The 27,062-nt window shown below is 40.5% G+C and overlaps 1 protein-coding gene across 1 annotated transcript in view; it reads left to right on the plus strand.

The window, feature by feature from the left end:
- Window positions 1-27,062, plus strand: part of CDH19 (cadherin 19) — a 1,234,526-nt gene that overhangs the window by 645,578 nt on the left and 561,886 nt on the right. The window contains exons 5-6 of the mRNA XM_086965550.1: window positions 8,805-8,969; window positions 9,377-9,564. Coding sequence (XP_086821676.1) covers window positions 8,805-8,969; window positions 9,377-9,564 — 353 coding nt within the window. The remainder of the gene's footprint in view (window positions 1-8,804; window positions 8,970-9,376; window positions 9,565-27,062) is intronic.

A 27,062-nucleotide genomic window follows, 5' to 3' on the forward strand; every position in this document is an offset into this window, starting at 1 on the left:
GTGACGCATTGCTGGAGTGTGTCACAAAAGTGACGCAACTCCAGCAATGCATCCTTTCACATGGGGCAAGCCCCATGTGAAAGGGCCTGCGTCCGTTTTACGCCTGCTGTGAGGCAGGCACAAGATTTTGACGCAACGGCTCCCTAAAAGTGACGCAGTGAAATCTCATAGATTTCACTGCGTCACTTCTACGAACCTTCCTTGCGTCAATACGCCCCCCTTGCATACATTATACCTGGTGCAGGTATAATGTGGCGCAGGGGTTTACAAAGTGACGCATCTACCTCGATGCGTCACTTTGTAAATGTGGCGCAACAAGGCACATTTTTTACACCACGGGTGTGCCACAAAAAGTGATGCACCGGCGGCATAAAAGTGACGCACTGCCTCATAAATGAGACCCATGGGTTTCAGGCATCAGGTTATGCAATGCATTTTTGCCACTTTATACAATAACTATCAGGCAAAAGGGGACAGTTACAGGAGACTAGTCAAAACTTGTGATACACTCTAGGAAATACTATGGTAATGATTTAGGCAAATAGGGATATAAATGTATGTCTTAATATGTGTAGTCTTGCATTCTACACATCACAAAATCCATGTCTCTATTTGTACAGATTACAATTTAAAACACAAAATAGGGAAGTGGGGGTAGGAGGAGAAGGCAATAGCGCAACACTTAACCATCCATCTGTTTGGTTCGACTCTGTTTTCATATGCTTCTCAATGAGGCAGGACCTCTTATATACATGTAGAGTGCATAGAGGTTTGAAATAAAAGTATTAACATAAGATAAAATATTAAAGACCACCAATGTTTCTATTACTGCTCTAAACTCATCCACGTTCTTTTTTGCCATCTCAGTATAAGATGCTGCTGAGCCCTTGACAAGGCTACTCGGTTGTACAGCCACTGTATCATTAGCTCCCACATCTTCTCTCTTTATAAAGTCATGTTGGTCCTGTGGCGAAATGGAGTGGCAATATCTTTAGAAGCCACCCCACCATCAGACATTAATTAAATTGCCTAATAAAAAAAAGGAATAGATATTATCATGCTTCTTAGTATATAGTACCTATGGGTATACTGGAAGGAATAGGTTCTATTTCTAGGAGTACACTGATAGCACGAACTGGGTCCAAAATCTTGTCATCAGTTAGAGGTAAGCCCTCTTTAACACACTATATCCTTCTCAGTGATGGGTCTTTGAATGTGTATGAGCAGTAAAGGAGCAAGTTAGTAATTTCCAAATTAAATTCCATTAACAGTTTATGTTCAGTCAATAATGCGAGTTGTATTGTTGTTTCACAGCTTTATTTCTCATTAGAACATTGGAATGTTGGGAGCTCCATTGCAGACAATAGAGTGCTCCCTGCTTCGACGGGCCGGTAAAGAGCAACATTCCAATGTTCTACAAAGGCTTCTCGAAGCTCGAGGGGATTTATATCCCCTTGAGCTTCGAGAACCCTTTGTTTAATTTGTTAGAACATTCTGCCCTCTAGTGGCGGAATGTTCTAATAGCCTTATAGCCCTTTGTAGCAGGGCTATACCGGCATTTAAAGTCCCGCTGTCTCGTTAAAGTCCCTCGCCTTCGGCTCGGGCCTTTAACGATTCAGCGGGCCTTTAATAGCCAGTATAGCCCGCTACGGCGGGCTATAAGGCTATATTAAGAGATTAGTAAAGTTCTTTATTTTTGGTCTTTATTTAGTTAGTCCATCAATCAAATAAGTTTACAGAAATCTCTTCAAAAATAATGGTAAGAACAAAGCATCAAAAAATAAGATTGCATTGAGCATGTTCGTTAAAGGAATAGGCCCAGATTTTGAAAAATGTCATGGAACACAGCATAGCACCCAAAGAGGCTGTGCTACATTGCGTTACAGGGAGAGAGCTGGAGAGCACCATATTCACAGAGATATGGCACTCCCCTCCCCCTAGCACCGGTGCTGATTTCAGCTGCCGTGCGCTAGGCGCTCACCATAGCACCATAGTGCTATGGTATGTGCTTGAGTCTAGCATAGGTTTTGTACAGGACAGGTACCTTTTCTGTACAAAATACTATGCCTAGACACAATTCAAAGCTTTTCCAACTTTGTTTGTGTGTTGTATAGTGCAGCACGCATGCAAAGTAGGAAAATTAAGGAGAAAGGATTTTTTTTTCCATTTAATGTCTGCTTTACAGTGCCGTTATTTTTGGCACTAAACCCTTTCTACTAATGTTAGTAGATAGGGATTAGTGTACAAAAACATGGGTGGTTGCATGGGAATGCCCATGTACCACCCATGTAACGCCCCCTTGATGCAAAGTAATGCAAAGCAGCGTTGAACGCCACTTTGCTTTACTTTTCCATACAAACCAACGCTAATATAAATTAGCATTGGTATGTTAATCCTCAAATAGGTTTAGCATTGCGTTTACATTATAAAAGTAACACAACCACGCAAACTCCATGCGAAACCTTTGTGAAACTGTGCCTGAGTTCCCTATTCTATGAATCAGGTTCAGAGCTTTAGCTTCTCAGAACCCATAAAAAGTTTGAATTCAATGGAAAAGAGTAAAATCAAATGAGCATAAACCTTCAAAGTCGAATTAGAGTCTGAGCCGCCCATAAAGAGTAGTTCATAAGACTCAGCGGAGTCTTAATAAATCCACTTAAGTCAGCATACAGTTGCAGTAGCAAGCTGTCAAATCAAAAACGCAAAGAGAGTCTAAGGGAACAGCAGCAGCAGTAGTCACAACCATCAAGAGTTCGGCCACGGAAAGGGTATAAGCCATACTACATAGGAATAAGCACTAATATAAAAGTGACAAAAGATATCTAAAACATTGTAGCAGGCTTCCTCTTCCATGAGCCAGTCATGAAACAGACTTCTCCGGTAAGTGGGTTTAAATCGTCCGTTTCCACGGAATTACATGCAGATTAAATTTTTTATCATATACTGTGCTACAGACGGTCTTGAGCGATGAGATTCTGGAAACATCAGTCAGCATTCCAATAGGCTTAAATCAGACATTGACCATTCACATATAAAAAAAAATTCACTGCAAGAACAATGAACTATTAATTTAAAGGCAAAGTCAGTGTTAGGTAATGCAATATTTTACTCTATGAATCAATCATTATTGGTTAAATGAACAAATTATTCTACTCAAGCTTTGTATGAAACATAAGAAAGTAGAAAGTTCATGACATTCAAGAATAAAAATATTGCTTAATAAAGTAATACATTTTGTTAAACTGAAAGATTCTGCAGTTATGACTAAATCTCCAAGCATGTAATTCTAGGGTCAAGCTTATAAATCATGTTGTGCACATTTCAGCAATATAAAGTTCCCTTCTAGCTCAGAAACCTTGTTTTATGGCATTTCTATAGGCCACACGAATAACAATGACCACGACTGAATACAAGGGATTAGCATTTTTTCAATGCGACTAAGTTTAATGTTAAGTATTACTCTTGATGGCACACTTAGTATACTATGGGCCACATGTATGAACCTATTTTGCATTCGTAAACAGGCCGATTCTCAGAATCGGCCCATTTGCGAATGCAAAAATTGCTTTTACTATGTTTCAAACCCTATTTCGCAACTCGGTAACCTGTTACAGAATTGCAAAATGGGTATGCGATTCGGTAATTGGAAGGGGTATGTTTAGGGTGTACCTTTCGAATACCGAATCACAGTGGTATGAATGAATGTTTTGTGACAGTGAATGCAGTCGCAAAATGTTCACATCTTACCACCAACTTCAAGTTGGTGGTAGCCCATTCGTAAATAGGAATGGTGGCAAAAACGTTTTTTAAGAGCAGGGAGTGGTCGCATGGACCACTGCTTGCTCTTAAAAAATCAAAAGAAAACTTTTAATTTTTTTCTTTTGAGCTCAACCCGCGTTTTTTTAAGGAAAACTGATTCCATTTAAAATGATTGCTGTATTGAAAAACAATCAAGGACATGGTGATCTGCTGACCCTAGCAAGCCACCATCCCTGTGAATTAAGCGATTCCTAGGGGGGTCGCAAATTCTCACCTACCTCAATAATATTAATGAGGTAGGTCGCTTTGCATCCCCTTATAAATCGCTAAATGTTTCATACATTAGGAATAGCGATTTCCTAATTGTGATTCGCTTAAAATCGCAATTGGGTAATCGCTATTCCAAATTAATTTTTAACTAAACACAACAGTGGAATCCCTACTGAGGGTCGCACCTATCCTGTTATTCCCACTATTCTTGTGAGAGAGGCAATTGTCCTTTGTATGTAATGTGCACACAGCTCAGGCATCCACCGTCAAGGTGCAGTCCTAACAGGACTATACATTTCTAAACAAAAGCCAACCAGTGCACCAAATTGGATTCATATATTGGGATAATCAAAAAAAATACAGTACAATTTCCAAGATGTATTTTCAAATCTTCTTTTTTATTATTCAAATAAATTCACATGTGAAGTGCATGTGAAAGGAAAGAACAGCCAACGCATTTCTTCCAATACATTGGGCTTCCTCAGGGCATACGCTTTATAATATATAATGCGTTTTGTTATGGAGGGTGACAATGCCACCTAATGTCCATCCAAATGAGGGAGTCATTTGCAACTATGTTTTACATATGCACGATTGCATTCAAGTATGGAAACCGGTTCTGCATGAAATGTTATTTTATCCAAGTTACGGTAACCAAGGACATATAATCCCTTGAGTCGGTACCATAATACGTGCCGATACACAGCCTGCACTACTCCGGTACCCTAATGTAGTGAGCCAAGACTTGACTTGGCTCTCTACTCAAGGGATTATCGGCCAGATTCATGAAACGAAAATTGGCTCGCAAAGGGCCAGATTCTGAGAATCTGGCCCTTTGCAAGCACAATTTTTGCATTTGGGATTCATCACCCCAAATGCAAAAATCGCTATTATAGAATTTGCACATTTGCGAGCAATTGCATTTAAGGAATCTCTATTTGAGATTCCTTAAATGCAATTCATGACACATTTAAAAAATGCGAATTCACAATTTTGGGCCGCTATTTACCGCAAAGTCAAACCTCGTGGTAAATAGCGGAAACTTAGAAAAATGCACATAAGTGCATTTTTCTAAGTTGTATGTTACACACACACATGTCCTTGGGACATGTGTGTGCATAACACCAGCGTCCAATGTCATTTCAGGGGTGCAACAGGGTGTCCTTTGGACACCTCAGCACCCTTGAAATCGCAAAGTCAAAATGTGAATCGCTAATAGCGATTCGCACATTGATATGTCATCCCATTCATTCCTATGGGCCTTTAGGCCCATAGGGATGACTGGGGAGTTATTCCTTATTTGGGATTAGCAATTAGCTAATCGCAAATAAGGAAGCTGTAGGAATCGCAAAAATATTTGCGATTTGTAAATGAATCCCTTTTTGCGAGTCTGTAATAGCGATTCCTTAATAATCGCTATTACTGACTCGCAAAACCGGACTTTGATTAATCTAGCTGTATATGCCCTTGTTTTCCGTAACTTGGATAAAATAAGATTTCATGCAGAATTACCGGTTTCCATGCTTGATTGCGATTGTGCATACGTAAAACATAGTTACAAGTTACTCCATCATTTGGATTGTATTTTTTGGCATATATGAGCAACGTGCCATTATTTTTATGATTTATGATTAAGCATTAAACCCCAACAATGCCACACTATGCTTCTTCATTAAGATTACAATGAAACGTAATACTTTATTTACAAAGCGTTTTCACTAGGCATTTTTGATTTTCATACAATGACTTTGTGACGAACCCTGTAGAGAGACTGAGATAGAACACACCAATGGTATCTGAGCAAACAGTGGTGGATCGGTGTGCCCCAAATTGCGTTGAGGTCCTTTTCATGGTGTGGAGGCCCCTACAGAATGATGGGAGATGGTTAACAAAGTGTAGCTCATTAAGGAGCTCAGAGTGGCGGCCTCAATGTCCACTGGAGATTTCCTGACATGCCCTTTGAGCAAGTGCCTGGTCAGAGAGGGTACATAGGTGGCAGGGTGAGGAAATAAGATAGCCTGGTCAAATTTAGTCTTGACTGGCAGTGTAAGAGCCTGCTGTGAGTCAAAGGCTTTTAAACAATGTTTCACTGTTTTAGGTCATCCCTGACCAATTTTAGGATGCCAACTACTAAGATCCCTTGACAGAAATTTACAAAATAGTGCATACCTACCTACAAAGTGACTATACGCTCCTGTTGAAATAGATACAATCTACATTCTACTATAAACTTATTGCTGCAGCAGGTATCCAAGAGTCTGGATGTGGTTATTACAGATTCCCAATTTAAAAATGTATTACAATATATTTTCATTCAATACTGAAACGATGGCTTTAACAAACAGCTGTTGTTTTTTTCTATCAGGTGCTGAAATATCAAAGTTGCTGTTATGGTCTTCTTGCCACTATTTTCATAAATAGAACGATATTACGTATAGCTTATCGATGTATGAAATGACAATTATTGCTCACACTGGACTGAGTTTGACTTTGAAGGGGAATTCCCATTCTGGTGCATGGCATCATGACAGGCAGACTTTTTTTTACGTGTTAGTAGTTCGTTAAAAGAAGAAGTTCAGTCTGTACTGTGAAACTTCTATTTCTGGAAATTAATGCCCCCATTTCGAGTGGGCCAATACAATCAGAAATGTGTGGTAACTCCATTTTCCACATACTTCAGAATTATTAGTTTTTTGTATTAAATATCAGCAGGTTAAAACTGCTGACATTTATTAGGGCTTTATAAACAACGGGGTTGACCCTGTTTCCCTCAGAACCTGGGTAATATGTAATTTAAAAAATAGCGGTTCTGTCGGGTTCAAACAACAAGTGATTTGTCCAAACAGTTTTTTTACACTGCTCCTAATAGAACCAACATAACACCTCCAAAGTACTGTAACACATCTTATAGTAAATAAAGAAGGAAGACCTAAGTGTTACTCTATGGTTTCTTTATATCATTTTCTGAATCAAAAAATCATTTATATACATTATATACAAATAACTGTCATCATATCAAATATAGTGCAAAACCAAGTGACATTAGTGAATAGTTTACTTGTGATAAATAAAATGTATCCAAATTTTATGTAGAAAAACTGTACATGTATATACAAAATATCATTTCATAAGACCATCAACTGATACAATCTAGGAACCCCATAATTTCTTTCAAGTTTGTTGGGGGCTCCGAGTTTATGTGGCCTGTGAATAGATGTCGACGTTTCGACCCTGAAAGCGCCAATGTTTTCACTCGCAGCGGGTTGTTATCAAGACAATAATATATGCAGCACGACAGTCCTCTCAACCAGGTGCATTAGTCACATGGAAAGAAAGATTTCTTTAATCAGCAAATATTCGCGGCAGAAGAATTAAATAATCTGCTTCTTTAGTCTCGAACCGGCTGCTGGAAGTCTTCCAGCAGCCGGTTCGAGACTAAAGAAGCAGATTATTTAATTCTATTCTATACTATTCTATCTATTCACAGGCCACATAAACTCGGAGCCCCCAACAAACTTGAAAGAAATTATAGGGTTCCTAGATTGTATCAGTTGATGGTCTTATGCAAATGATATTTTGTATATACATGTACAGTTTTTCTACATGAAATTTGGATATATTTTGTTTATCACAAGTACACTATTCACTAATGTCACTTGGTTTTGCACTATATTTGATATGATGACAGTTATTTGTATATAATGTATATAAATGACTTTTTGATTCAGAAAATGATATAAAGAAACCATAGATTAACACTTAGGTCTTCCTTCTTTATTTACCATAAGGATTTGTTACAGTACTTTGGAGGTGTTATGTTGGTTCTATTAAGAGCAGTGTAAAAAAACTGTTTGGACAAATCACTTGTTGTTTGAACCCGACAGAACCGCTATTTTTTAAATGACATTTATTAGGGGGAAATGCCCCGTGTTTATTGAAACATGCAAATTATTGAGTTTTGCATGACATCCCCAAAAACTCATGATAGCTGGAAATTACCCCACCTGATAAATACCTAACAGTGTCAGTTTTGATCTGTTGTGATAATTATCACATCTAATAGTGGCCACCTCATAATAATGGGGGCCTCAGTCTTATATATGTGGTTGTTTTGGCTTGCCCCTCCTTTAACTGCTAAAGAGCATTAACAAAATCGCATGGTCGTGGGTAATGTAATGTAATGCATATTTATATAGCACATTATCACCAACGTCTCTAAGCGCTTGCTTTGGGAACCCGTCCTGGTTTTTCCCTGTGAGATAACCCGTACTGGGCACCCCCAAGGTGAAAGCCAGGCATCCTGCCGCGGGGGGCCATAGTGGAGATTAAGCAAGCTATTGCCCGGAGTTGCAGAGTGTGAACCCGTGATTCGAGCAGGCACCGAAGCGAGAATTATCGATTCCGTGGACATTTTTGGGCTCAAGACCCTGCCGTGTCAGGAATTGAACCCTGGTCCCAGGTCTGACCTCTGCTTCATAGTCTGCCTCTTCTAACCATTGAGCCACACTTCTCCACTATCAATTTCCAAGTAGCTTACCATCCTGGAAACAATCAAAATGGTAACCTTGTCAATACACCACTAAATGCATCTGCAGAGTCTGAGTGGGTCATTGAACACCACCAAATGGAAATGGTATAGTTATAATCACTAAAGCTAGAGAATCAAACACCACACCCTGGCAGGCTGTCAAAGCATGGTATATTTTACAAAGTAAGTTAAGTCAAAGTATTACTGCTCAAAGTAATTGTTACAAATAGGTTTTTTTCTCTTTCAGGGATTATTCGTGTCTCTTCGCAGACAGACAGGGAAGCTCAAGAACAGTATTATGTCATTATCCAGGCAAAGGATATGGTCGGTCAAATGGGCGGACTCTCAGCCACAGCCACTGTAACCATCAACTTGTCTGACATCAACGACAATGGGCCAAAATTTCAACAAAGTAAGAGAAGTATCACTTTTTTGTTTTCAACAGGAACTAAATAGAGCATTTATGTGTTTGTAAAATTTATTATCCCTAAAAATTAATACATGTACAGGTGCAAGTCGAGAATTTTGCATTTTAGGAAAATATTGCCTTAGAGGGAAATTGGGTTTCATTCAATTATAGTTATCATTGGGTGCTGTACTGGATCTCAGTATTTAAGGCTAAAAACATTTTCGCTTTTTTATGTATCCAATGTCTTGATTAAATGATAAAACAGACCTGAACAAATAAAAAAAATCTTTAGAAATCAATGGCTGTATTATTTTTTGTAATTGTTGTTTTATCATTTTTAGGAACAAAAGTATAGTGTATTATTAAATGTGCTAAATATATAATCCCTCTTATTGTGTTCACCCATCTAGAGCTCTATCACCTGTCAATCCTCGAGTCTGCACCCTTGGGTTCATATGTTGGTAGAATTATGGCTGATGACAGTGATATCGGAGAGAATGCAGAAATGAACTACATCTTTGAAGAAGGAGATGGTTTAAATTATTTTGACATTGTTACTGACAACAGCACCCAAGAAGGGATCATTACAATAAAAAAGGTGAGTAGTAAAAAATAAACCTCTGGAGAATACTCAAATGCAATAATATTCCATCTGGAAATTTTAAATGTGAAAGGACTTGAACTTATTCAATCTAAACTTGAGTTAAGTTAGAAAGTAACACCTAGGGGCTGATTACAATGTCAGTCGGAAAGCCTATGAATGCTAGTCGGAACCTTTCTGACAGCGGTCAGCGGCTTTCCGACCAATACGATCGATTTGCAGTCTGACCACTGAGTTACGGTGTCGGCGGTTAGAGCGTGAACCGGTCGTTCATTCTGATATATTTCCGACCGGCTCTATGAGTCTTCCAACCAGTCAGAACGGCCGGTAATCCCATACGGATGGCGTTTCTGCTATCAGGACTACAATTTCAGTTTCCCACAGCCTTTCCGTGCTCGCCTTTCTGACACAGAAAGGCTGGTGGAAAGTGACTTTGGGGGACCCTAGCAAGGCCCCCTTGCGTCCGCAGGCTACAGTTGGTGGCCGAGTGGGTACCTAATGTGCCCCCAGTAAATCCATGCACTGTGTGGCAGGCACTATGGGGTGCCTGACACAGGGTGAAGGGTTTCACACACACACCCATTTCTTCATGCAAGCCTGTATTAAGACCAGTTTCCGACCATAACACAGGCTCCCATAAAGAAATGTGAGTATCCAACCAAACTTTGTTCGGTCGCATAATAATCAGGTGGTCGGACCGTCGCCCCGCGGTCCGTCGGTCCTAAGACCCAGACGGTGTCGGTAGGAGGCAACTCTGATCGACATTGTAATACACCCCATATTCTACTGCATAACATGGTGATTGAACTTCTGATATTGAAGCAAGTGTCACAAAGTAAACCTTACTACTATTGCCTCGAAGTGATTTAGCAAATCTAGGATGAACAGCAGTAAATGTCAAGGACATTTTTGCAATGAGAATCTTTGTTTCATATACAAACGAAGTCACAGTTGCTGGCTTCACTCTATTTGTTAATTCTTTTTATTTTAATACAATCAACTAGAACTTAGTACAACATATTCCTGGACTCTTGCAAATTACACATGATTCTATTCATAAGTGTGAATTGATGTATTCAAGAATAAGACTTGTTATGTGATTAGTTTGGAGATTTGAATATGAAATAGACTCAGCCCAAATTCCTCATCACTATGTGTTCATGTATGTTATATTTAACCATTCTAATGCTTGACATCTGCAACAAATTATATATGGCAGGTGCACACTTGTTTTAAAAAGTTTCTCAAAATGGATTCATGTTATAAATTTTGCATAATACAGAATGCACAATCTTTTGCAAATTTTCCCAGCGTAATACATTTTTTGCAAAGGTGTAATATGTACCAAATGCTAAATTGTTTAAAACCGGCATTAGGTTTTATTGAATTTCTGTGGTTTCAATGCGAAATGTGTACGCACTACATGAGCATTAGCCAGTGCCAGATTGAAAGGTCCGCATGTCTAGTGTATTTACTTAGATGCACACCATAATTGTAAATCAATCACTGCTTAACAAAAGATTACCGACTACTACTCTCAAGTCCATAATTCCCGGGAAAAAAGTGAATCTAGGGGTCCTTTTTGGATTTTAATAAACACTCTGAAGTGATTTTGTACATGAGTTGGAGTCAACAGTGTCCAGATGTGTGCATGCCACAAGGTACCACCAGTTTAGATTTCCAGCCAATGCACAGCCCTAAGCAGATCGAAGCCTTAGAGGTTGTCATTGTTCCACATAAGTACTCTAGCAAATCTGCAATTTTATGGACCCTACTTTTACTTATGCATGACACTGTCGCATTGCCATTCAGTGCCCAGTGTGTATGCTCTGGCCATAAAATTGTGCAACTAAGTGGGTCACCTAGCTGGTGTATTTAAAATGATATTAAAGCCATATGGGTTGGGGTAGAAATCTCACCAGTGACATAGAAAAACAATGTCATTTGTGGACTTCAATGTGCCTTCACTCCGAGCACATTAAACACACAAATGTATGGCTCTAAAGAGTGCCATTTTGCTCTGGATGGACTTCGGGCTACAAATGCTCTGCAGGAAAACCTGCTTCTGAATAGAAGATAAGTCATCCCAAAGTGACCCTGCAATCCCACATGGCTTGGTGTTTAAAATATAAAGGGGGGCATATTAGAATTTGGGGAAAGTACATCCCACAATAAACAAGTGCTAACAGCTGTTTTCACTGTGCGATAAAAGTTTATTTTTTTAGGAATAGGCCTAGTTATGAGTAAAATCACTTTTTATACAGGATTTTGACACTACTAGAGTGGTTGGTAAAAGTTATTTGTAACTTAGTTTTAAAATTCTAATTTAGTTGCAAAAGTAGAATTTTCTTAACTAAGTTAACTTTGTGCTGTAATAGTAAACAAGACAGTCTCCATGGACTAAATAGATATACTTTTCTGATGGTTAACAACCCTCCTCTTGGAAGTCATGGGTGTTGCTCAGGCTGCAGTAAGGTAGGGTTGATGTTAACAGTCGTAACTGAGCATGGATTAGCCATCTTGGAGAGGGACAGGAACAATTGGCACCATAAAGGACAGCTGTAACAGCTCTTCCTTCGAAATAGAAATGCTAAATGTGATACCCAGGGTCTGAAATTATTGACTCTCAGGGCCACCCTAAATTATTTCCCTCTGAACTTAGAAGTAGTGAAAAGCCTAGCCTAGAAGGAGGATGAGGCAGATGCAGTTAGGATACTGATGAAGTACAGGATGGGATGTAAGAATTCTATGGATTAGGGGTCACGACTGGGTGTATGGAATTTTCTAGTCTTCTGGCTCCTGCACAGGATAAGACAGATACATCACCTGCACTTGGGTAAAAACATCTAGAAAAAACGTCTGGATAAAGATGACTGAAGCGCTATCTGGGACTGGAACTGTTCTTCAAGGGTCAAATGGTTGGACTATTGTTGCTGCTACAGAGACAAAAAGGAAGAAGAGTTCCATGCTTCGAAGATAGTATAGCTAGCCACTTGGGAATGGACCATCCCTGGCTTGAGAAGGTGCCTGGAAGACTGTCCCTGGAACCCAATAGCTGTAGGACAGCTCAGGAGTCACTTTCACAGTATGAAGAAATGTTTGGGGATTTTAGCAGTAGGAGAACGTAGGGGAAAAGAGGCCTTTCTTCTTCGTGGAGATGTTGCATAGATGTTCAACAGGAAGATTGATAGGATAGGAATGTAATATCATTGTAGAATATTGATCTGCCCCTGACCTTCAGGTCTTAGTGAGACTCAACAGTCTACTGCTCTTTCTGATTTTTTTTTACTGGCACAAGAGCAATTTCCAATAGTTGTTTGCACTAAAGCACATGGATTGAAAGTGGCTTTTATATCTCTATTGTTGCTAGGAGCATTTTTGACCATGTTACATTATAACTGTAAAAAATCATATCTCTGCTTTTCATTATCCATTTGTAACCATTTAATGACTTTTATTTCTTAATTGGCTTGGTAAATTGTATTTGGCAGTGCCCTTAACTTTAGCATGTACTCAACACACATTTCCTGTGCAATTACATACTGCTTATATCATTGCTACGGGAGAATGAGCAAAGTTTGTCTTAGAACTGTGTTATGGCCAAATCCATTTGTGTTTAGTAGGTTGGTATGAGTAACTACCCAAAATTAATAACTTACATCAATGACCCACATTTAAGCAGCAAAGAGTCAGCAAAACCATTGACAAATGGTCATTCTTTCATGCCAAGTTGCTTGATAGCAATATCTTAATTTATTTAATTGTGAAAGCTTATAATAGGCAGAATGTCACTAAAAGCCATTGAAGACAGATGGAGCATGCCTCTTACAAATGTAGGGGGCCACACACAAGGTTCAATATGTGTGACATCTGTGGAAAGAATCTAGAACCACAAATAAATCTTGCTGGCTCATCTGATATGTCTGTAGTGTATCTTTGATGAAATCAGAAAAAGCATTACAGTTATCCTCCTTTCCCATAGCGCTAGTTATACCTTAAGTCAAGGGCAATAAACAATGGTGTTAGTTATGTCCTCATATACATTTTAAGTAGCAGCATTTTGTAGATCACAACCATTACCATAAGTCCTAGTGTTCCAAACTCTATCAAAAGGACCAACGTTTCACATTCAATTAAAGTTCATTGCCCTTTTACCCGTGCAGTAGACCTCAGAACCTCCTTCTACATCATTGGGCCTGAGTCTTCTTAGCAGTGGCAGACTTCAGAATCTCTGATACCTGATATAGGATTCTTAGGCTGTCTCTCCCGCTAATGGTTCTGAATCACCCACACCAGGAGTAGACCTCTGACTTATATTCTAGTAAAAGAGGATTACATCTCTTATTAACTGAACAATAATTGATGTATAGCTTTAAGAGCTTTTCTTTGAAATATTTATACATGCCTCAAGCATCAGACTGATTATTTTCATACATCAAACACTCCTTCAGGAAAAGAGCATCTTGACAATTTTAACTATAGTAACATAATTCAATTTCTCCAGTGAAAGTAACAAGTCTCAACGTTATTGGTACAATTACACATCCCACTGGAGGACCTGAAGTTACTTTAATGTCATAAAACAACAAACCACTAAAGCTTCAAAGGACTAATCCTCATGTCTCCAAAGAACACTGCCACAATTTCTCAAAATTCGTCATGATAAAATAACGAATGCGAACTCTGCCTAATCCTCCACTCCCAGCCAACCACGTAAATCTCTGCGCCTTCGCTCACACCGAACTCCCAAACAACTGACCCCCTCTCTGAACCCACAGAATGCAATCTAATCCTAGTATCCCCCACAACTCCCAAGAGCTGGAAGACTTTCAACTCACTCACTCACAGAGGAGAACATCTCAAAGATGATTGCGAAATCCAAACCCTCCTCCTATTTTGTAGACCCACTCCTGGCCTCTCGAGTGAAAAGTCTCAACCATGCCCTAAGCCCTCTTGGGACTAAGAAAATAAACAGTGGAGCAATGGGAGAATGCCTGACTGTATCAAACTAGGTCAAGTCACTCCTAGGCCAGATGCTGACCCAGAGGACCTCAACAACTTTAGGCCCATCTCCAACCTTCTCTTCTGTGGCAAAAATTCTTAAACAATGCATTCTCTTCCAATTAAGCTAACACATTGACTCCCACAATCTTTGTGACTCATTCTAATTGGGTTTCAGGAAGTGTTTCAGAACAGAAATAGCTATTTGAACTGTAGCAGATGACATACACAAATCCCTAGATGCTGATAAATGCTGCCTACTCATCTTCCTAGACTTGTCAATGGACTTTGACAGGGTTGACCACAAGTTGTTTCTAAAATCCCTCCATATACAGATCGGAGCGGATGGCTTGTTTTTGAAATGGTTTACCTCTTATCTAGATAACTGTTCCCAATTAATAAAAATAAACAATGCAATTTCAGAGATTTCCGCCATAACCAGGGGTGTCCCCCAAGGCTCGGCGCTCTTCCTTACATTCTTCAATATTTACATGAAACCCCTCACCACCATGCTCAAACAAACTAAAGCTATTAAACTGTAGTTAAAGAGCAAAACTCTTATTCCATCAATTACCATATAAAAATGTTCAAAAAAAGGTAAAGTAGCAATTGGGGAAGGCCTATGTGTTTTATTTGATTTTGGAGAATTTGCTGACTAATCTTTGTGGATGAAATGACTCCTCTCCGGGATTCATTCAGAATACAGTGATAACAAAGTGATACACCTGGAAAAATAAAAAAATAAAACAGAATTCCGTGTTATGCTAAATATGACAAATTTAAAGATTAAGGAGGTACGTTATCATTATCATTAGAATTGTGTACTATGAGTTGATATTTATAAATTGGCATTCCCTTAGCACAGATTATATACGTGCAATTAGAACCTGAAAGCACTTGGCAGATATTCCCCTTCATCACCCACATTTATCTTAGCAGATTTAATTGAAAACATCCCAGTACCTGCAAATGCACTGCAATGTTTGTTTTAGTTACCTGAAATAATGTTTAGATTACTTACCAGTAACCTGCATTACTTTGATTTCACATTCTTCATACCATTAAATGCAAAGAGGATCTACCTCTACAGTTCATCACCTCCAACAAAGCACTTTTGTATGTCATGCATAATTATGCTGTCAGTGGAAACATCAGGATATCTGACAGCTCCTGAGGTCAGGTGCGCATAGCAGCGTATTGCCTTAGACCAAATACTCAGGGGCAGATTTATGTTAACTGGCGCATCCTCAGGGATGCGCCAGTTAACGTGCGCCACAGTGCGCCACAGCTCCGCCACCCATGGTGCGCCGCATTTATAATGTGGCGCACAATGGTGCAAAAACGGCACAGATGCGTGACGCATCTGTGCCGGAAATGTGGCGCATTGCTGGAGTTGCGTCGCAAGCGCGACGCAGCTCCAGCAAGGCTCGGAGGTGCCGCATCTACACAATGCTGCATCAAGACCTACGCCTGCTTCAAGCAGGCGCAGGGTTTTGATGCAGCATTGGCCTGAAAGTGACTGAGTGAAATCTCATAGATTTCACTCAGCCACTTTCAGGAGGCGTTCCTGCGCAGGAACGCCCGCCCCTGCGCAGGAACGCCTCCTTATGGCGCAGGGCTTTACAACGTGACGCATCTCCTAGATGCGTCACGTTGTAAATAGGGCGCATTGTTTGCGCCGCAGTTGCGTCAAATAAAGTGACGCAATTGCGGCGCAAGGGCATCATAAATCTGCCCCTCAATGTTTTTCTATGGGCCAGCAAGTCTTGCTACAGCGAAATAGCATTTGGCTGCTAGTCACTGTAAGGAAATGTTGACTTTTAATTGTAATATATCCAACCTTTAAATTCCATGTTCCCTGCATTGTGGGATACAAGATCTACATAGGGGTGACTTATTCATATTTTAAAAGGAGGTTTTCTTCTCAGAAAATAGTTTATTTTGACAGATGTCTTTGCAGTTTTAGAACTGTAGCAACCAGACTATAGTGGTACGCATGGAGTGGTGTTTGTCTTGTCACATTATTGGATGCCACAATAGTGCTGGAGTACATAGGTGACATTTAACTTTCCTTGCCAAGAGTGTATTTTACACACAATTTACTACGGCCTTATAAGAAAGTCAAATATGCCAATTAGGGTTTCAGCAAATTTCAACATTTTTTATGGGTCGAACAACATGCACTGGGATCAGGTTAGCAGTGTATCAGTGCAGACTGAAAAATCCAGCATTAGCCCACAAAGAATGTGATCACACAAAAAGAGGCACTTTCTCACAGGTGCACTGGAATTTAAAGTCAGCCCTGGCAACAAGGTTCCAAGATGCACTGTGCAGGAGGCCACGCCTAATATATGGCAAAGAGAGCTCTGTTGGGCTGTGGCAGCCCATCCTGCTCTGAAAGCAGCCTCTTATTCTGCAACCTACAGTGGAAATGCCAATGTGACAGTATGGCCACTGCGGCTCTTCCAGGTGCAACCTAGTGCCGGGAGAGGGCGAGCTGCCAATTGGGCTGAATCTTATCAGCGGTTCAACAGTTATATACATTAGAGGAACTGGCATTTGGCTGCCATATCAATAAAGTTGTTTTTGTCTCAAAACGAACCAGGGTGTCTTCCAGAGAAGAAAATAAAAAAATGATAGCTTTTGTTTGTAAAGCACCTGTGAGAAAAATATATTGATGTGACAGTGATGATTGAGTGTATGTTAGACGTGAAAAATAAAGGATACACCAAAACACCCACAAGCATAATGGTGAGAGTAAAATACTTCTGCTAGATAGTATTGAAAATGTCTTAAGCTAATGGCTCAAGAGTGCTCACTAAATGGTTTGATAAGGGGTCCGACCTAAATATTTGTGTTTCGAACAGAGGTTGACTTTGCCAGATGTAAAAATAGGTTCTCCTCGCCTACCATTGTTTTCCGGACCACCCGAATGGCATACAACATCAATTGCCTAGTGATGGATGGCCATGCCTGTTTTTTTTTTTTTTTTTTTGCAAATACGTCTGTCAGACAAGCGCCTCCTTTTATCCGTGGGATAAAGTAAAAGCTTGATATCTAGCAAATATAAAGTACTTGTAAGACCTTGTATACACAGGTATGCTACCTAATTTTAATTAGACTTTATTGCTTGATTTAAAAAAAACTAAAACAAATAAAAGTATTTAAAAGTGTACATATGTAAAAAAAGGAATGCAAATTCCAGTCCAGTATAAATAAAAGTAGCAAATATTATGCTGATGGAAGGTCACTTGGATCGATCACATCACACACTTTTTTTTCTGCTTGATCCAAGAACCTGACCAGGGCAAAATTTAGTTCGGTGTTCCGGGGATCAAAGCATGCCAGAACTGCTGCCCTGCATGATCTCACCATATTTTTGTTCCAAAGTTTCCTTAAGAGGAACCGTCTTTCGTGCAACAGGTTTGGGCAGAGGCATAGGATGTGTGTGATGTCTTCTTTGTGTTTCCCACAAAGTCGACAGGGTTCGTGGCCATTGACTCTTTTCCATTTTGGCAAGTGACACGACAAGTTGATGAGTCCCATTCTTAATTTTAAGAAGCTTAGTTTTGTACGTGCAGTGAATGTTAAGGTTAGGTATGGCTGTGGAATCAGCTGGACATAGGATTGCAAAGTCATCCAGCCGTGACTTCTTCTTGCTAGCCGAGCCTTGTCTTCCACTAAAGAAAGTTTTTTAGCGCTTATTTTTGCTAATCGTTTGAATTCATTTTGGCTTACTTGCAGATTCCAAAAGTCGTTCAAACGTAGGGTTCTTAGCCCTTTTTCCCAATAGTCATGTCCTGCTCGCCAAAGGTTCTTGTTAAGACTGGCCCATAGGTGTTGGCCTAGGCTGCCTTCCTTCGATGACCTCAATTTGTGGCAGCACATTAAGAAGCTCTTGGCTCTGGCCAATGATTGGTTACAGATGCCCAGTTCCAGCCTGATTCGCGCCGGTGATGTTTGGTTTGGTAACTTGAACACTATTCTATAAGTTTTTGCGATGATATTATGCAAATTGCCACTGTCCAATCCTTTTAACACCTCGCTACCATAGGTTAATGTTGGAATGATTTTTGCCTGCGCGACCTGTATTGTTAGTGCAAATGTTGGGCCAAGTAGCTTTTTGTGTAGGGTGCTGACTGTGAAAGCAAGTGCTGCTCCCTTCTTTTTTTGTTCTTCAAGGTGCTTTTTATATCTGCCGTTGCTATTAAAAAAGACGCCAAGGTACTTATGGCAGCTGGATTCAGCTATGCTTTCCCGGTTCAGGACCCAAAACAGCTTCTTTGCCCTTCCTGGATGCACCGCCAAAATTTTTGTTTTCTTGTTGTTGATCTGAAGCTCTTTTTTGGTTGAATATTCGGAGATTGCGCCCAATAGTCTTTGCATGCCAATCTTTGTTTTACTAAGGAGGACCACATCGTCGGCATATAGCAGGTTTGACAAAACGAAGCCAGCTGCTTCAGGAGCGTGGGAATTTACCTTATTTAAGGCTTCAGGAAGGTCTGATAGGAACAAATTGAAAAGGGTGGGGGCCAAAACACATCCTTGGTATGCTACCTGGCATCATGCATAAACATATATGCATTGCCTTCTCTCTGTGTAACACCAACATCGTTCTCAATAGAGACCCAGTAAGATTTGCATGAGTAAGTGCACACAGTATTTATAGCAAACGTGTAACAGTGTGTCTTTATGTGACGTGAGAAATAAAAAAAATAGGCACATTTTATTTCTGTCGTACATAATGTAAAATAGAAACATCTGAAACCTAAATGTACAGCATACCTTTACCCAAATGTCAATGTGCCATACACATGCACTTAATATACAGATCTGGGTGATGGTTTTCTGCTGCTGTTCACATAGAAAACATGCATGCAAAGACTAGATGGGTTCCATCCCTACAAGTGAAACTGAGTTTGTGGACAGCTATCATGACAGTAGCAGTAACTGAGCTCTGGCCACATGTAGTTCATCTATTTCAGCATGAATGCCCAACATTTTCACTATCTCCAAAATTACCTCAACTGCCTTTGTTGAAGTTGAAAAAAATGGGCGACGGGCATTACTTTCATGGGCAGAATCAATCAATATGCAGGTTGTACGATCTGTGTCCTTAGTTATTCAAGGGAGGGTCTAGGCAATGGCAAAAAACATTGCTACCATGTGTGGCAGGATGGCAAGTTTGATAACCATTATGGTTTCACCACAGCAAAGGATGAGGGTTCAGTTAGGAGCCTTACATGAATGCCTTGAGAACTAAGCAGCTGCACAACATGTCAAGTGTTGATTTCTCAAAATGTGTCTATAAAAGCAACCAGAAGGAATATAATTGGGATACCATCTAAAAGTATTGGCAACCATCTGGAAGAACAGGCAAATAACCAACTCCACTAAAGATACTAGCAGCTCAAGCACAATGCCTTGGGTCTATGGGCACAGAACTAACTTAAGACAAAATCCTAAACTTACTACCATTTTGCTATTCACAGAAGGCACTTACTCATTTTGGTATTCACAGAAGGCACTTACTCATTTCGGTACTAGAAGTTAGGAGTCCTAACTTTGGGACTCCTAAATGCCTTCTTTGATTACCGAAAGTCCGAAAGTCCTAAAGTTAGAATTTTTCTCAATTTAGGAGCAGTAAAGTTGAGACTGCTAACTTTAGGACTCCTAAACTGAGAAAAATCCTAACTTTAATACCAAAATGAGTAAGTGCCTTCTGTGAATACCAAAAGTAGTAGGTTTAGGACTTTGTCTTAAGTTAGTTCTGTGAATCGGGCCCATTACCATCAAATCAATTCGTTTTCGGACTACCTGCGCCAGTTTGACTATTTCAAATTGATCATCAGGATGGGCAAACATGGGCTGGAATACTGATTGCTTTGTGGCAGATCTGTAAACATTAGGCACTATGAATGACAAATGTCTCAATATAACTGCTCTGCTATTCACTCGTAACCATGAGCCCACCAATCTGTCCTTATGGAAATTAGAAGATTGGTAAAATGGCCACTGCCTTCAAAAGAAGGCTTCTCTACGTTATGGTTCTGCCAACATTTAGACTAGTTGACGTTGGAAACTGTGGGGCATATTTACAAGCCCCCTAATACCACTGGAACTTCACTTTTATGGACGTTCCTGTGGTTATAGGGGCTTTACCTTATTTACAAGCCAGTGTTAAGCCACTTAATGTGGCTTAATACTGCCTTGTAAATAAGGCACCCTTTCATGCTATATTTAGCATGAAAGGGGTAGGCAATGGATTTTGCGGTGGACGTTCCACTGCAACACCTATTGATTTTGAAGCTGCCCCCTATTTACAAGGGAAGTGTAAAGAGAAGGCAGTGGCAAAATTAGGACCAGGGAAAAACTGGTCTTAACATTGCGAAATGAGGAGGAATGCTTTGTTTCTCCTTGTTTTTGCTGTCTGTGTGTGCTGCATTGTGCAAATATTGAGACATTTGTCATTCATAGTTCCTATTATTTGCTGATCTGCCACAAAGCAATCAGTATTCCAGCCCATGTTTGCCCATCCTGATGATCTATTTGCATTGTGCAGCACACATAAAAACAGCAACACACCATGAATGTTTGTTTATGTACAGGAATGCATCCTTTTCTTGCACTTAAACGATCATTAAAAAATTGATGATTCGCAACTTCTATGTGTGCTGCACAAATCACCATTTGTGATTGTTTATGTGCAGGAAGGGACACCTTCCTGCAAATAAACAATCATTCCCTCAATGCAGGCATCCTTGCACTATGGTGCAAAGGTGCCTGCATTGGCGCTAGGCAGCTTTATTTAGAGCCAACACTAGGGAAAACACAGGTAGGTGTCGTATCTTTGTAAATACAGTTCTTCCCTGCGTTTTCAGAATGGCAGAGCGTGGCATTAGCATTTTGTGCTTAACGCCGCGCTCCACTATTTCATGGTAAATATGCCCCTGTGTTTATTATCTCACTGTTATTCACATTGCATGAGATATCATATATCTCTCTCCTAAAGGCTTTTCTTCCCCATTTGTAAAACACAACATACATTTTTGTAGGGAATCCATTGGTGGGATATTGGAATGAATTAGGTCAAAATGTTGATGTGAGCTGTGAATGAGGTCCTGCATGTCCAAAATTGGCAGCGCGCTAAAAGTTACCAGGTTCTAAAGTGCAGTCTCCAAATTCCCCGGCGAAACTAGCAAACACTCAAACCAGCTCTGTGTCATCTGCACACACTTTACACTGACAGCCTAAACTAGACAGTCCCGTGTCTGGAAACTATGGAGCACTTTATTCTCCCTTATGACTCCGCAGGTGCACACCCCAGCCCCCCCCCCCCAACACTTAGTGCAGCCATTCATTTGATTATCTGGAACCATCCAAAGCCAGCTCACATACACTGTCATAGGGCCAATGTCTGTGTGCCCCAACAGTGCCTCTTTACCACATGGGTGGCGGTCAAATTCTCCATCTGGAACTCCTCCTCTTCTTGTCCTTGGGTGGGCTGTGATCACACTACCATAAATAGTTTAGGGGGCATAAGAGAAACATTTTTTTTACCTACATTACTACTATTCAGAGAAGAGATGAACTGGCAGGAGTAGTTTCTATGTTGTTGATACGCCACTGTAATGACAGAGTTAAATGGCATGAGGCTAGAAGAAATGTCAGAGGTTATCATTTATTTAGGAATTTGATCTATTGTGTTTTTTTACAATGAGGCACTCTAAGGGGCAATGGAACTCAAACCCCACCTCACTGATGGAGCTCAATAAGGTGGAAACTGTTCTATGGCTGCATGTAACATGACCTGGCAGTTCAGAGTAGACTGACCCTTTAGCAGTGGAGACCAAGACTGATGCATATGTCAGGTTTCTGTTTGGAATTGCATTGTGAAACAAAATGTAAATGGAATGCTGTGCAGAGCAATGCCAGATGTTATGATTTATTCAAGCCTTATGTCCATTAGCATTTATTTTCCGAACCATACCCTGTCATGTTCAAACAATGTATTCCTTCTGGTATCTCAACAGTTGAATTTAAACTAGCCACTCAAAGATTTGTGTACTGTGTCTGTCTCGTTTTCAGAATCCTTTATCTATTTGTTGATTCCATAAACATATACAAACATGTGGATGTAATGTTGAAAGTGTTTAGGTTGGATGAAACATTTGCCTTTAAAGGATAAGCCTCAATGACTACCAAACGCTGCCTCGTGTATTTAACAAGGGATCTAAAAAAACTCTAACCCCCCCCCCCTCAAGTGGCATAGGTAAAAAAACACATGTTCTTATATAGAGGGATTATATTCTGATGATTCTGCTTTGGGGGGATACTGGTTCTAGCATTTTAATCTAGCATTTTAACATGATTTATTTTAATGTTTGATGTGTTTGCTTGAATACCTAGGGCCTCATTTATGAAGGCCTTGCGCCACTGGTGCGTCACTTTTTCCCATTTTAAAAGTGAAGCACCGGCGGCGCAAGACCCTCATAAATAAGGCCCCTAGAGCCTCTCAGAATGCCATAAGTGCGTTTTTGCCTACATTTCCAGTTAAGGCCTTTTTTGGCCGACATTTTTTTGACAGTTGAAGTCTAGTTGCTGCTGTGGGATGTCCTTAAGTGACATAAGAGTGGCAGGTGCTCGGATACCCAACGGATGCGTGCAGCGGACGCGCCTAGCACAAGCCTGTCTGTGCTCGTCTACACTAGTTCGTGCTCAGTGCCAACCATGCTGCTTTGGTTTCCCCTCTCTAGAATGTATTTTGATTCAGTGATTCATGCTTTGAATCCTGGTGTGCTATATGCAGGTCAGATTGATCTGTCCACCACTGCTTTGCTGCCTTCCAGCCCTCTTTGCTCCTTTTAACTACATGACGGTTGTCCGTTTGATGATGACTATCCTATGAAGGTTACTAAACACAGTGCTATTTTATTAAGGATTCAGGCAGCGCCACTGATAATTGTGCAATATATCCACAGAAAATGCACTTCATATATTTGAGCATGTTATGGAGGAACATCTGAATATTCTTCTTCTCACCGAGACATGGATAAATGAGGATATAGCCCCAGATATTGCATTTGCCATCCCTGCCAGCTATTTAATTGCTCCACATGGTAAAGTGGGCAAGAGGAGTGGGGGTGTCGCCAATTCTTCTTGAACTGTCCCTGAAATTCACTGTCTTTAAGACCCCTGAGCTCCATGTGGGCTGAATCCCTTGGCTTCTGTCTCTTCCCTTCAGCCAATCAATCTGTGTCTAGAGTACTTATCTACCGCCACCAGTACAGGCTTCCAATGTTTTGTCCTTATTGGATGATTTTCTGTCCAGTTATTTGTTAAAGTACTCCGATTTTTTTATTCTGGGTGATCTGCAGATTTATTTGGACAAGTTAGAGGACCACCAAGCCTCACTTCTCTTGGACATTACATCCACTTGGAACCCAAAGCAATTTGTAGATAAACCCACTCACTCCGCAGGTCATTTGCTTGAACCAATCTTTTGAAGGTTGTATCAAGATTGTGGAAAATCTGAGGAATACCGGGCCAGATCACTCTTCAGTGTATTTCCACTGGCTATTGGAGCAGGGCCCCAGATGCAGAAGGTTGAACTCATTGCTTCCTCACCGCAGCTGGTCTAAAGTTAAGACTGAAGATATTACTTCTATCCCTAGCAACAGTGCTCTGGTGCTTTCTGGTAATATTGAATTTGATGCACTGGCAGTTAATGTCCGACTAGGAAAGATGGCAGACCAGGTGAGGTGGCACCTTTTAGACCAGGTTCTGGTGGTATGAGATGCCCATCTGCTCCATGGTTCAATGAGGACCTTAAACTACTTAGGCAGCACTGCAAAAAGCTTCAAAGAGCTAGCTGCTGATTTTATCTACCCAATGATAAGAAGCGCTACAAAAAGAAGCTATCTATCTATTACCTAGGCATAACAAAAGCCCAAGCAAAGTTCCTTACTAGATCTAATAATAGACCTAAGCAGGTTTTTAAAATCACAAAAAAGTTTAGCAATCTTTTTGCTCTTTTTCAGCCCCTGGAAGCATCTCTGAAATGTTGCTCTTACCGCTCAGATTTTTTGAGACAAGGTTTCTGTGCATTTTTAAGTCCTTAATACCTGTGAACGTAATAACATTACGGACTCCTATGGGTCAGTTGCCAAAAGTGCACCTACAGCCATTAATAGCTGTGTGACTGCTTGGTCTGGTAATCCGACCCTGTTAGGGCCTCTTTCACCTTCATACTCTATGATAGAGTTTTGTTCGATTTTTCTGGAGGTTCTTAGAGCCTTTAGTTCTGTCTCCTCTAATGACTCTTGTCCCCCCAAGTCATGAGTCCTAATGCGGAAGCTATAAATCCCACTCAGAATGTTCTGCTAAATAACTCACTGCACCATGCCATTGTTCCTAGTTGCTGGAAGAAGCCCAGGTTGATTCCTCTGCGCAACAAACCTTGGACACACATATCTGCCCTGGCCAACTAAAGGTTGATTTCTTTGCTACCAGACATCTCTAAGATCCTTGAGGAATTAATTAACACCAAGCTTTCTAGCTGTCTTGGAGCCAACCAGTTTTGATCCCTCCCAATTGGAATGTCACTCCAGTTGCAGCTCTGAGTTTGTTCTGGTTGAATTCTCGAATAATATTTAAATGGCAATGGATAACGGGAAGAAGTGGCTTTGGTGCTTTTAGACCTTTTGGTGGCATTTGATATGGTTTCCCATCCTACCATGATACACCTTCTGTGGGACATGTGGATGGGTGGGACCACCTGTACCTGGCTGCTTTCTTTTCTATCAAGCAGATGTCAGTCAGTGTGGTGCCATCATTTGCAAATGACTCTAACTCAATTGAGTTCTGGGTTACGCAGAGCTCTGCATTGAGTCCGACATTGTTCAATGTTCATATGTTTCCTTTGCTTCAACAAGAGGAGAGGTAGGGAGATTTAAGCAACACTCTTATTCCCCGGTTATAATCAGTAAACAAGAAAAGAGTGTCAAATGGTTATACCAGACCATAGTCAGGAGCAGCTAAGAAAGGGGTTGACGGCCTCACTCAGGACATTAAGGAAAGCCCTCACTCACCACCTGGTGATGACATGTTTCATCATCAGGCCCTACCAAAGAAACCAAGTGTCTCTTTGGTGTGCTACAACGCCAGATCTACTGCTAAGCAGGATAGTGAGATTCAGACGTGTTGTGCAAAGTAAATTTAACTAATGAGTGGTGAGGGTTTAAAAAGTCAGTAGTGTATCAGAAATACAATTATTTCTGATACACTACTGACTTTTTAAACCCTCACCACTCCGGTCCGCAGTAGATCTGGCATTGTAGCAAACTCCAGTGCAAAACAAGCAAGACAGATATACTGGTCTTTGGCTCTTCTCCCCCTCTGTGGGGCAGTGGGATTTGGCTAAGTTCTGCTCCATCTCCTTTGACCCCCCACTATGGTAGTGAAGAACCTCAGAGTGAAGGTTTCATAGTAATTTGTCTTTCAAACCACAAGTGGAGAGCACAGTTGAGACTTGCTTTGGCCTCGTATGATCACTGAGGAAGTTTCTTGTCAGTGCCCTTATAACAGATAGGCTTAACTATGCCAATGCACTCTTCTCACTTTATACCTACTCAAGAGACTCTAGCTGGTGAAGGATGCTCCAGCTGGGGTCCTGCTTAATATCCCAAGGAATGTTTCTGGTCAGGCCCATGGTAAGGAATTACATTGGCTGCCTATTGGGGTGAGAATAAAATGTAAGGGGCTGGTGCGTGCCCACAGAGTTTTCCATGGACTGGGTCTAAAATATTTATCTAAGCAACATTTTCACTACCTGTCATCCTGAACCCTAATTTTGGCTGATGCACTGCCGGCTGTAGTGCCTAAGACAAGGAAGAAGAAATGGGGAGGATCCTCCATTTCCGTGCTAGCCACTGCTATCTGAAATGTTCACCCAAGAAATCTAGGGGATATTATGGTTACAGGTTCTTTTAAAGGTAGCCTGAAAACCTGACTTTCCAATGTAGCTTTTTAGCTTGAGTCCCCTCACATTTGCATTTATGATTGAAGCTCTACATACCTGCAGTGCCGGGACACTCCTTGGAGTATCTTTGCGCTTTATAAGCTCTACTTTGATTTGATTTGATACGGGAGCTGAGATGATCCAGTCTTTTAGGGACTCCTCTTTAGGTTTTGAATGTCTTACCTCTTAAAACATTCTTCAAAGTAGTGTGGTATTCTTTTCTTTACTCCTTTAGAGGTGCCTTTCTAAAGATCATCTGACATTAACATTTCTTTCCTTCCTTCACTGGAACCCTCACTTGTGCCTTTAACGTCCATCTCTCCCTCGCCTGTACTTTCAAGGAATTATGACACATTAATCATATTCATAAAGTAGAGGGTTCCAACTTTGTCCTGCTTTTTTATTTAAATGCTTTTTCCTGACCAGTCAAGATGCAGTCCTCCTTGTACACGTTTTATCCAATTTGAAACAATTT

The sequence above is a fragment of the Lissotriton vulgaris genome, chromosome 4_1, assembly GCF_964263255.1.
Source record: "Lissotriton vulgaris chromosome 4_1, aLisVul1.2, whole genome shotgun sequence".
Classification (NCBI taxonomy): domain Eukaryota; kingdom Metazoa; phylum Chordata; class Amphibia; order Caudata; family Salamandridae; genus Lissotriton; species Lissotriton vulgaris.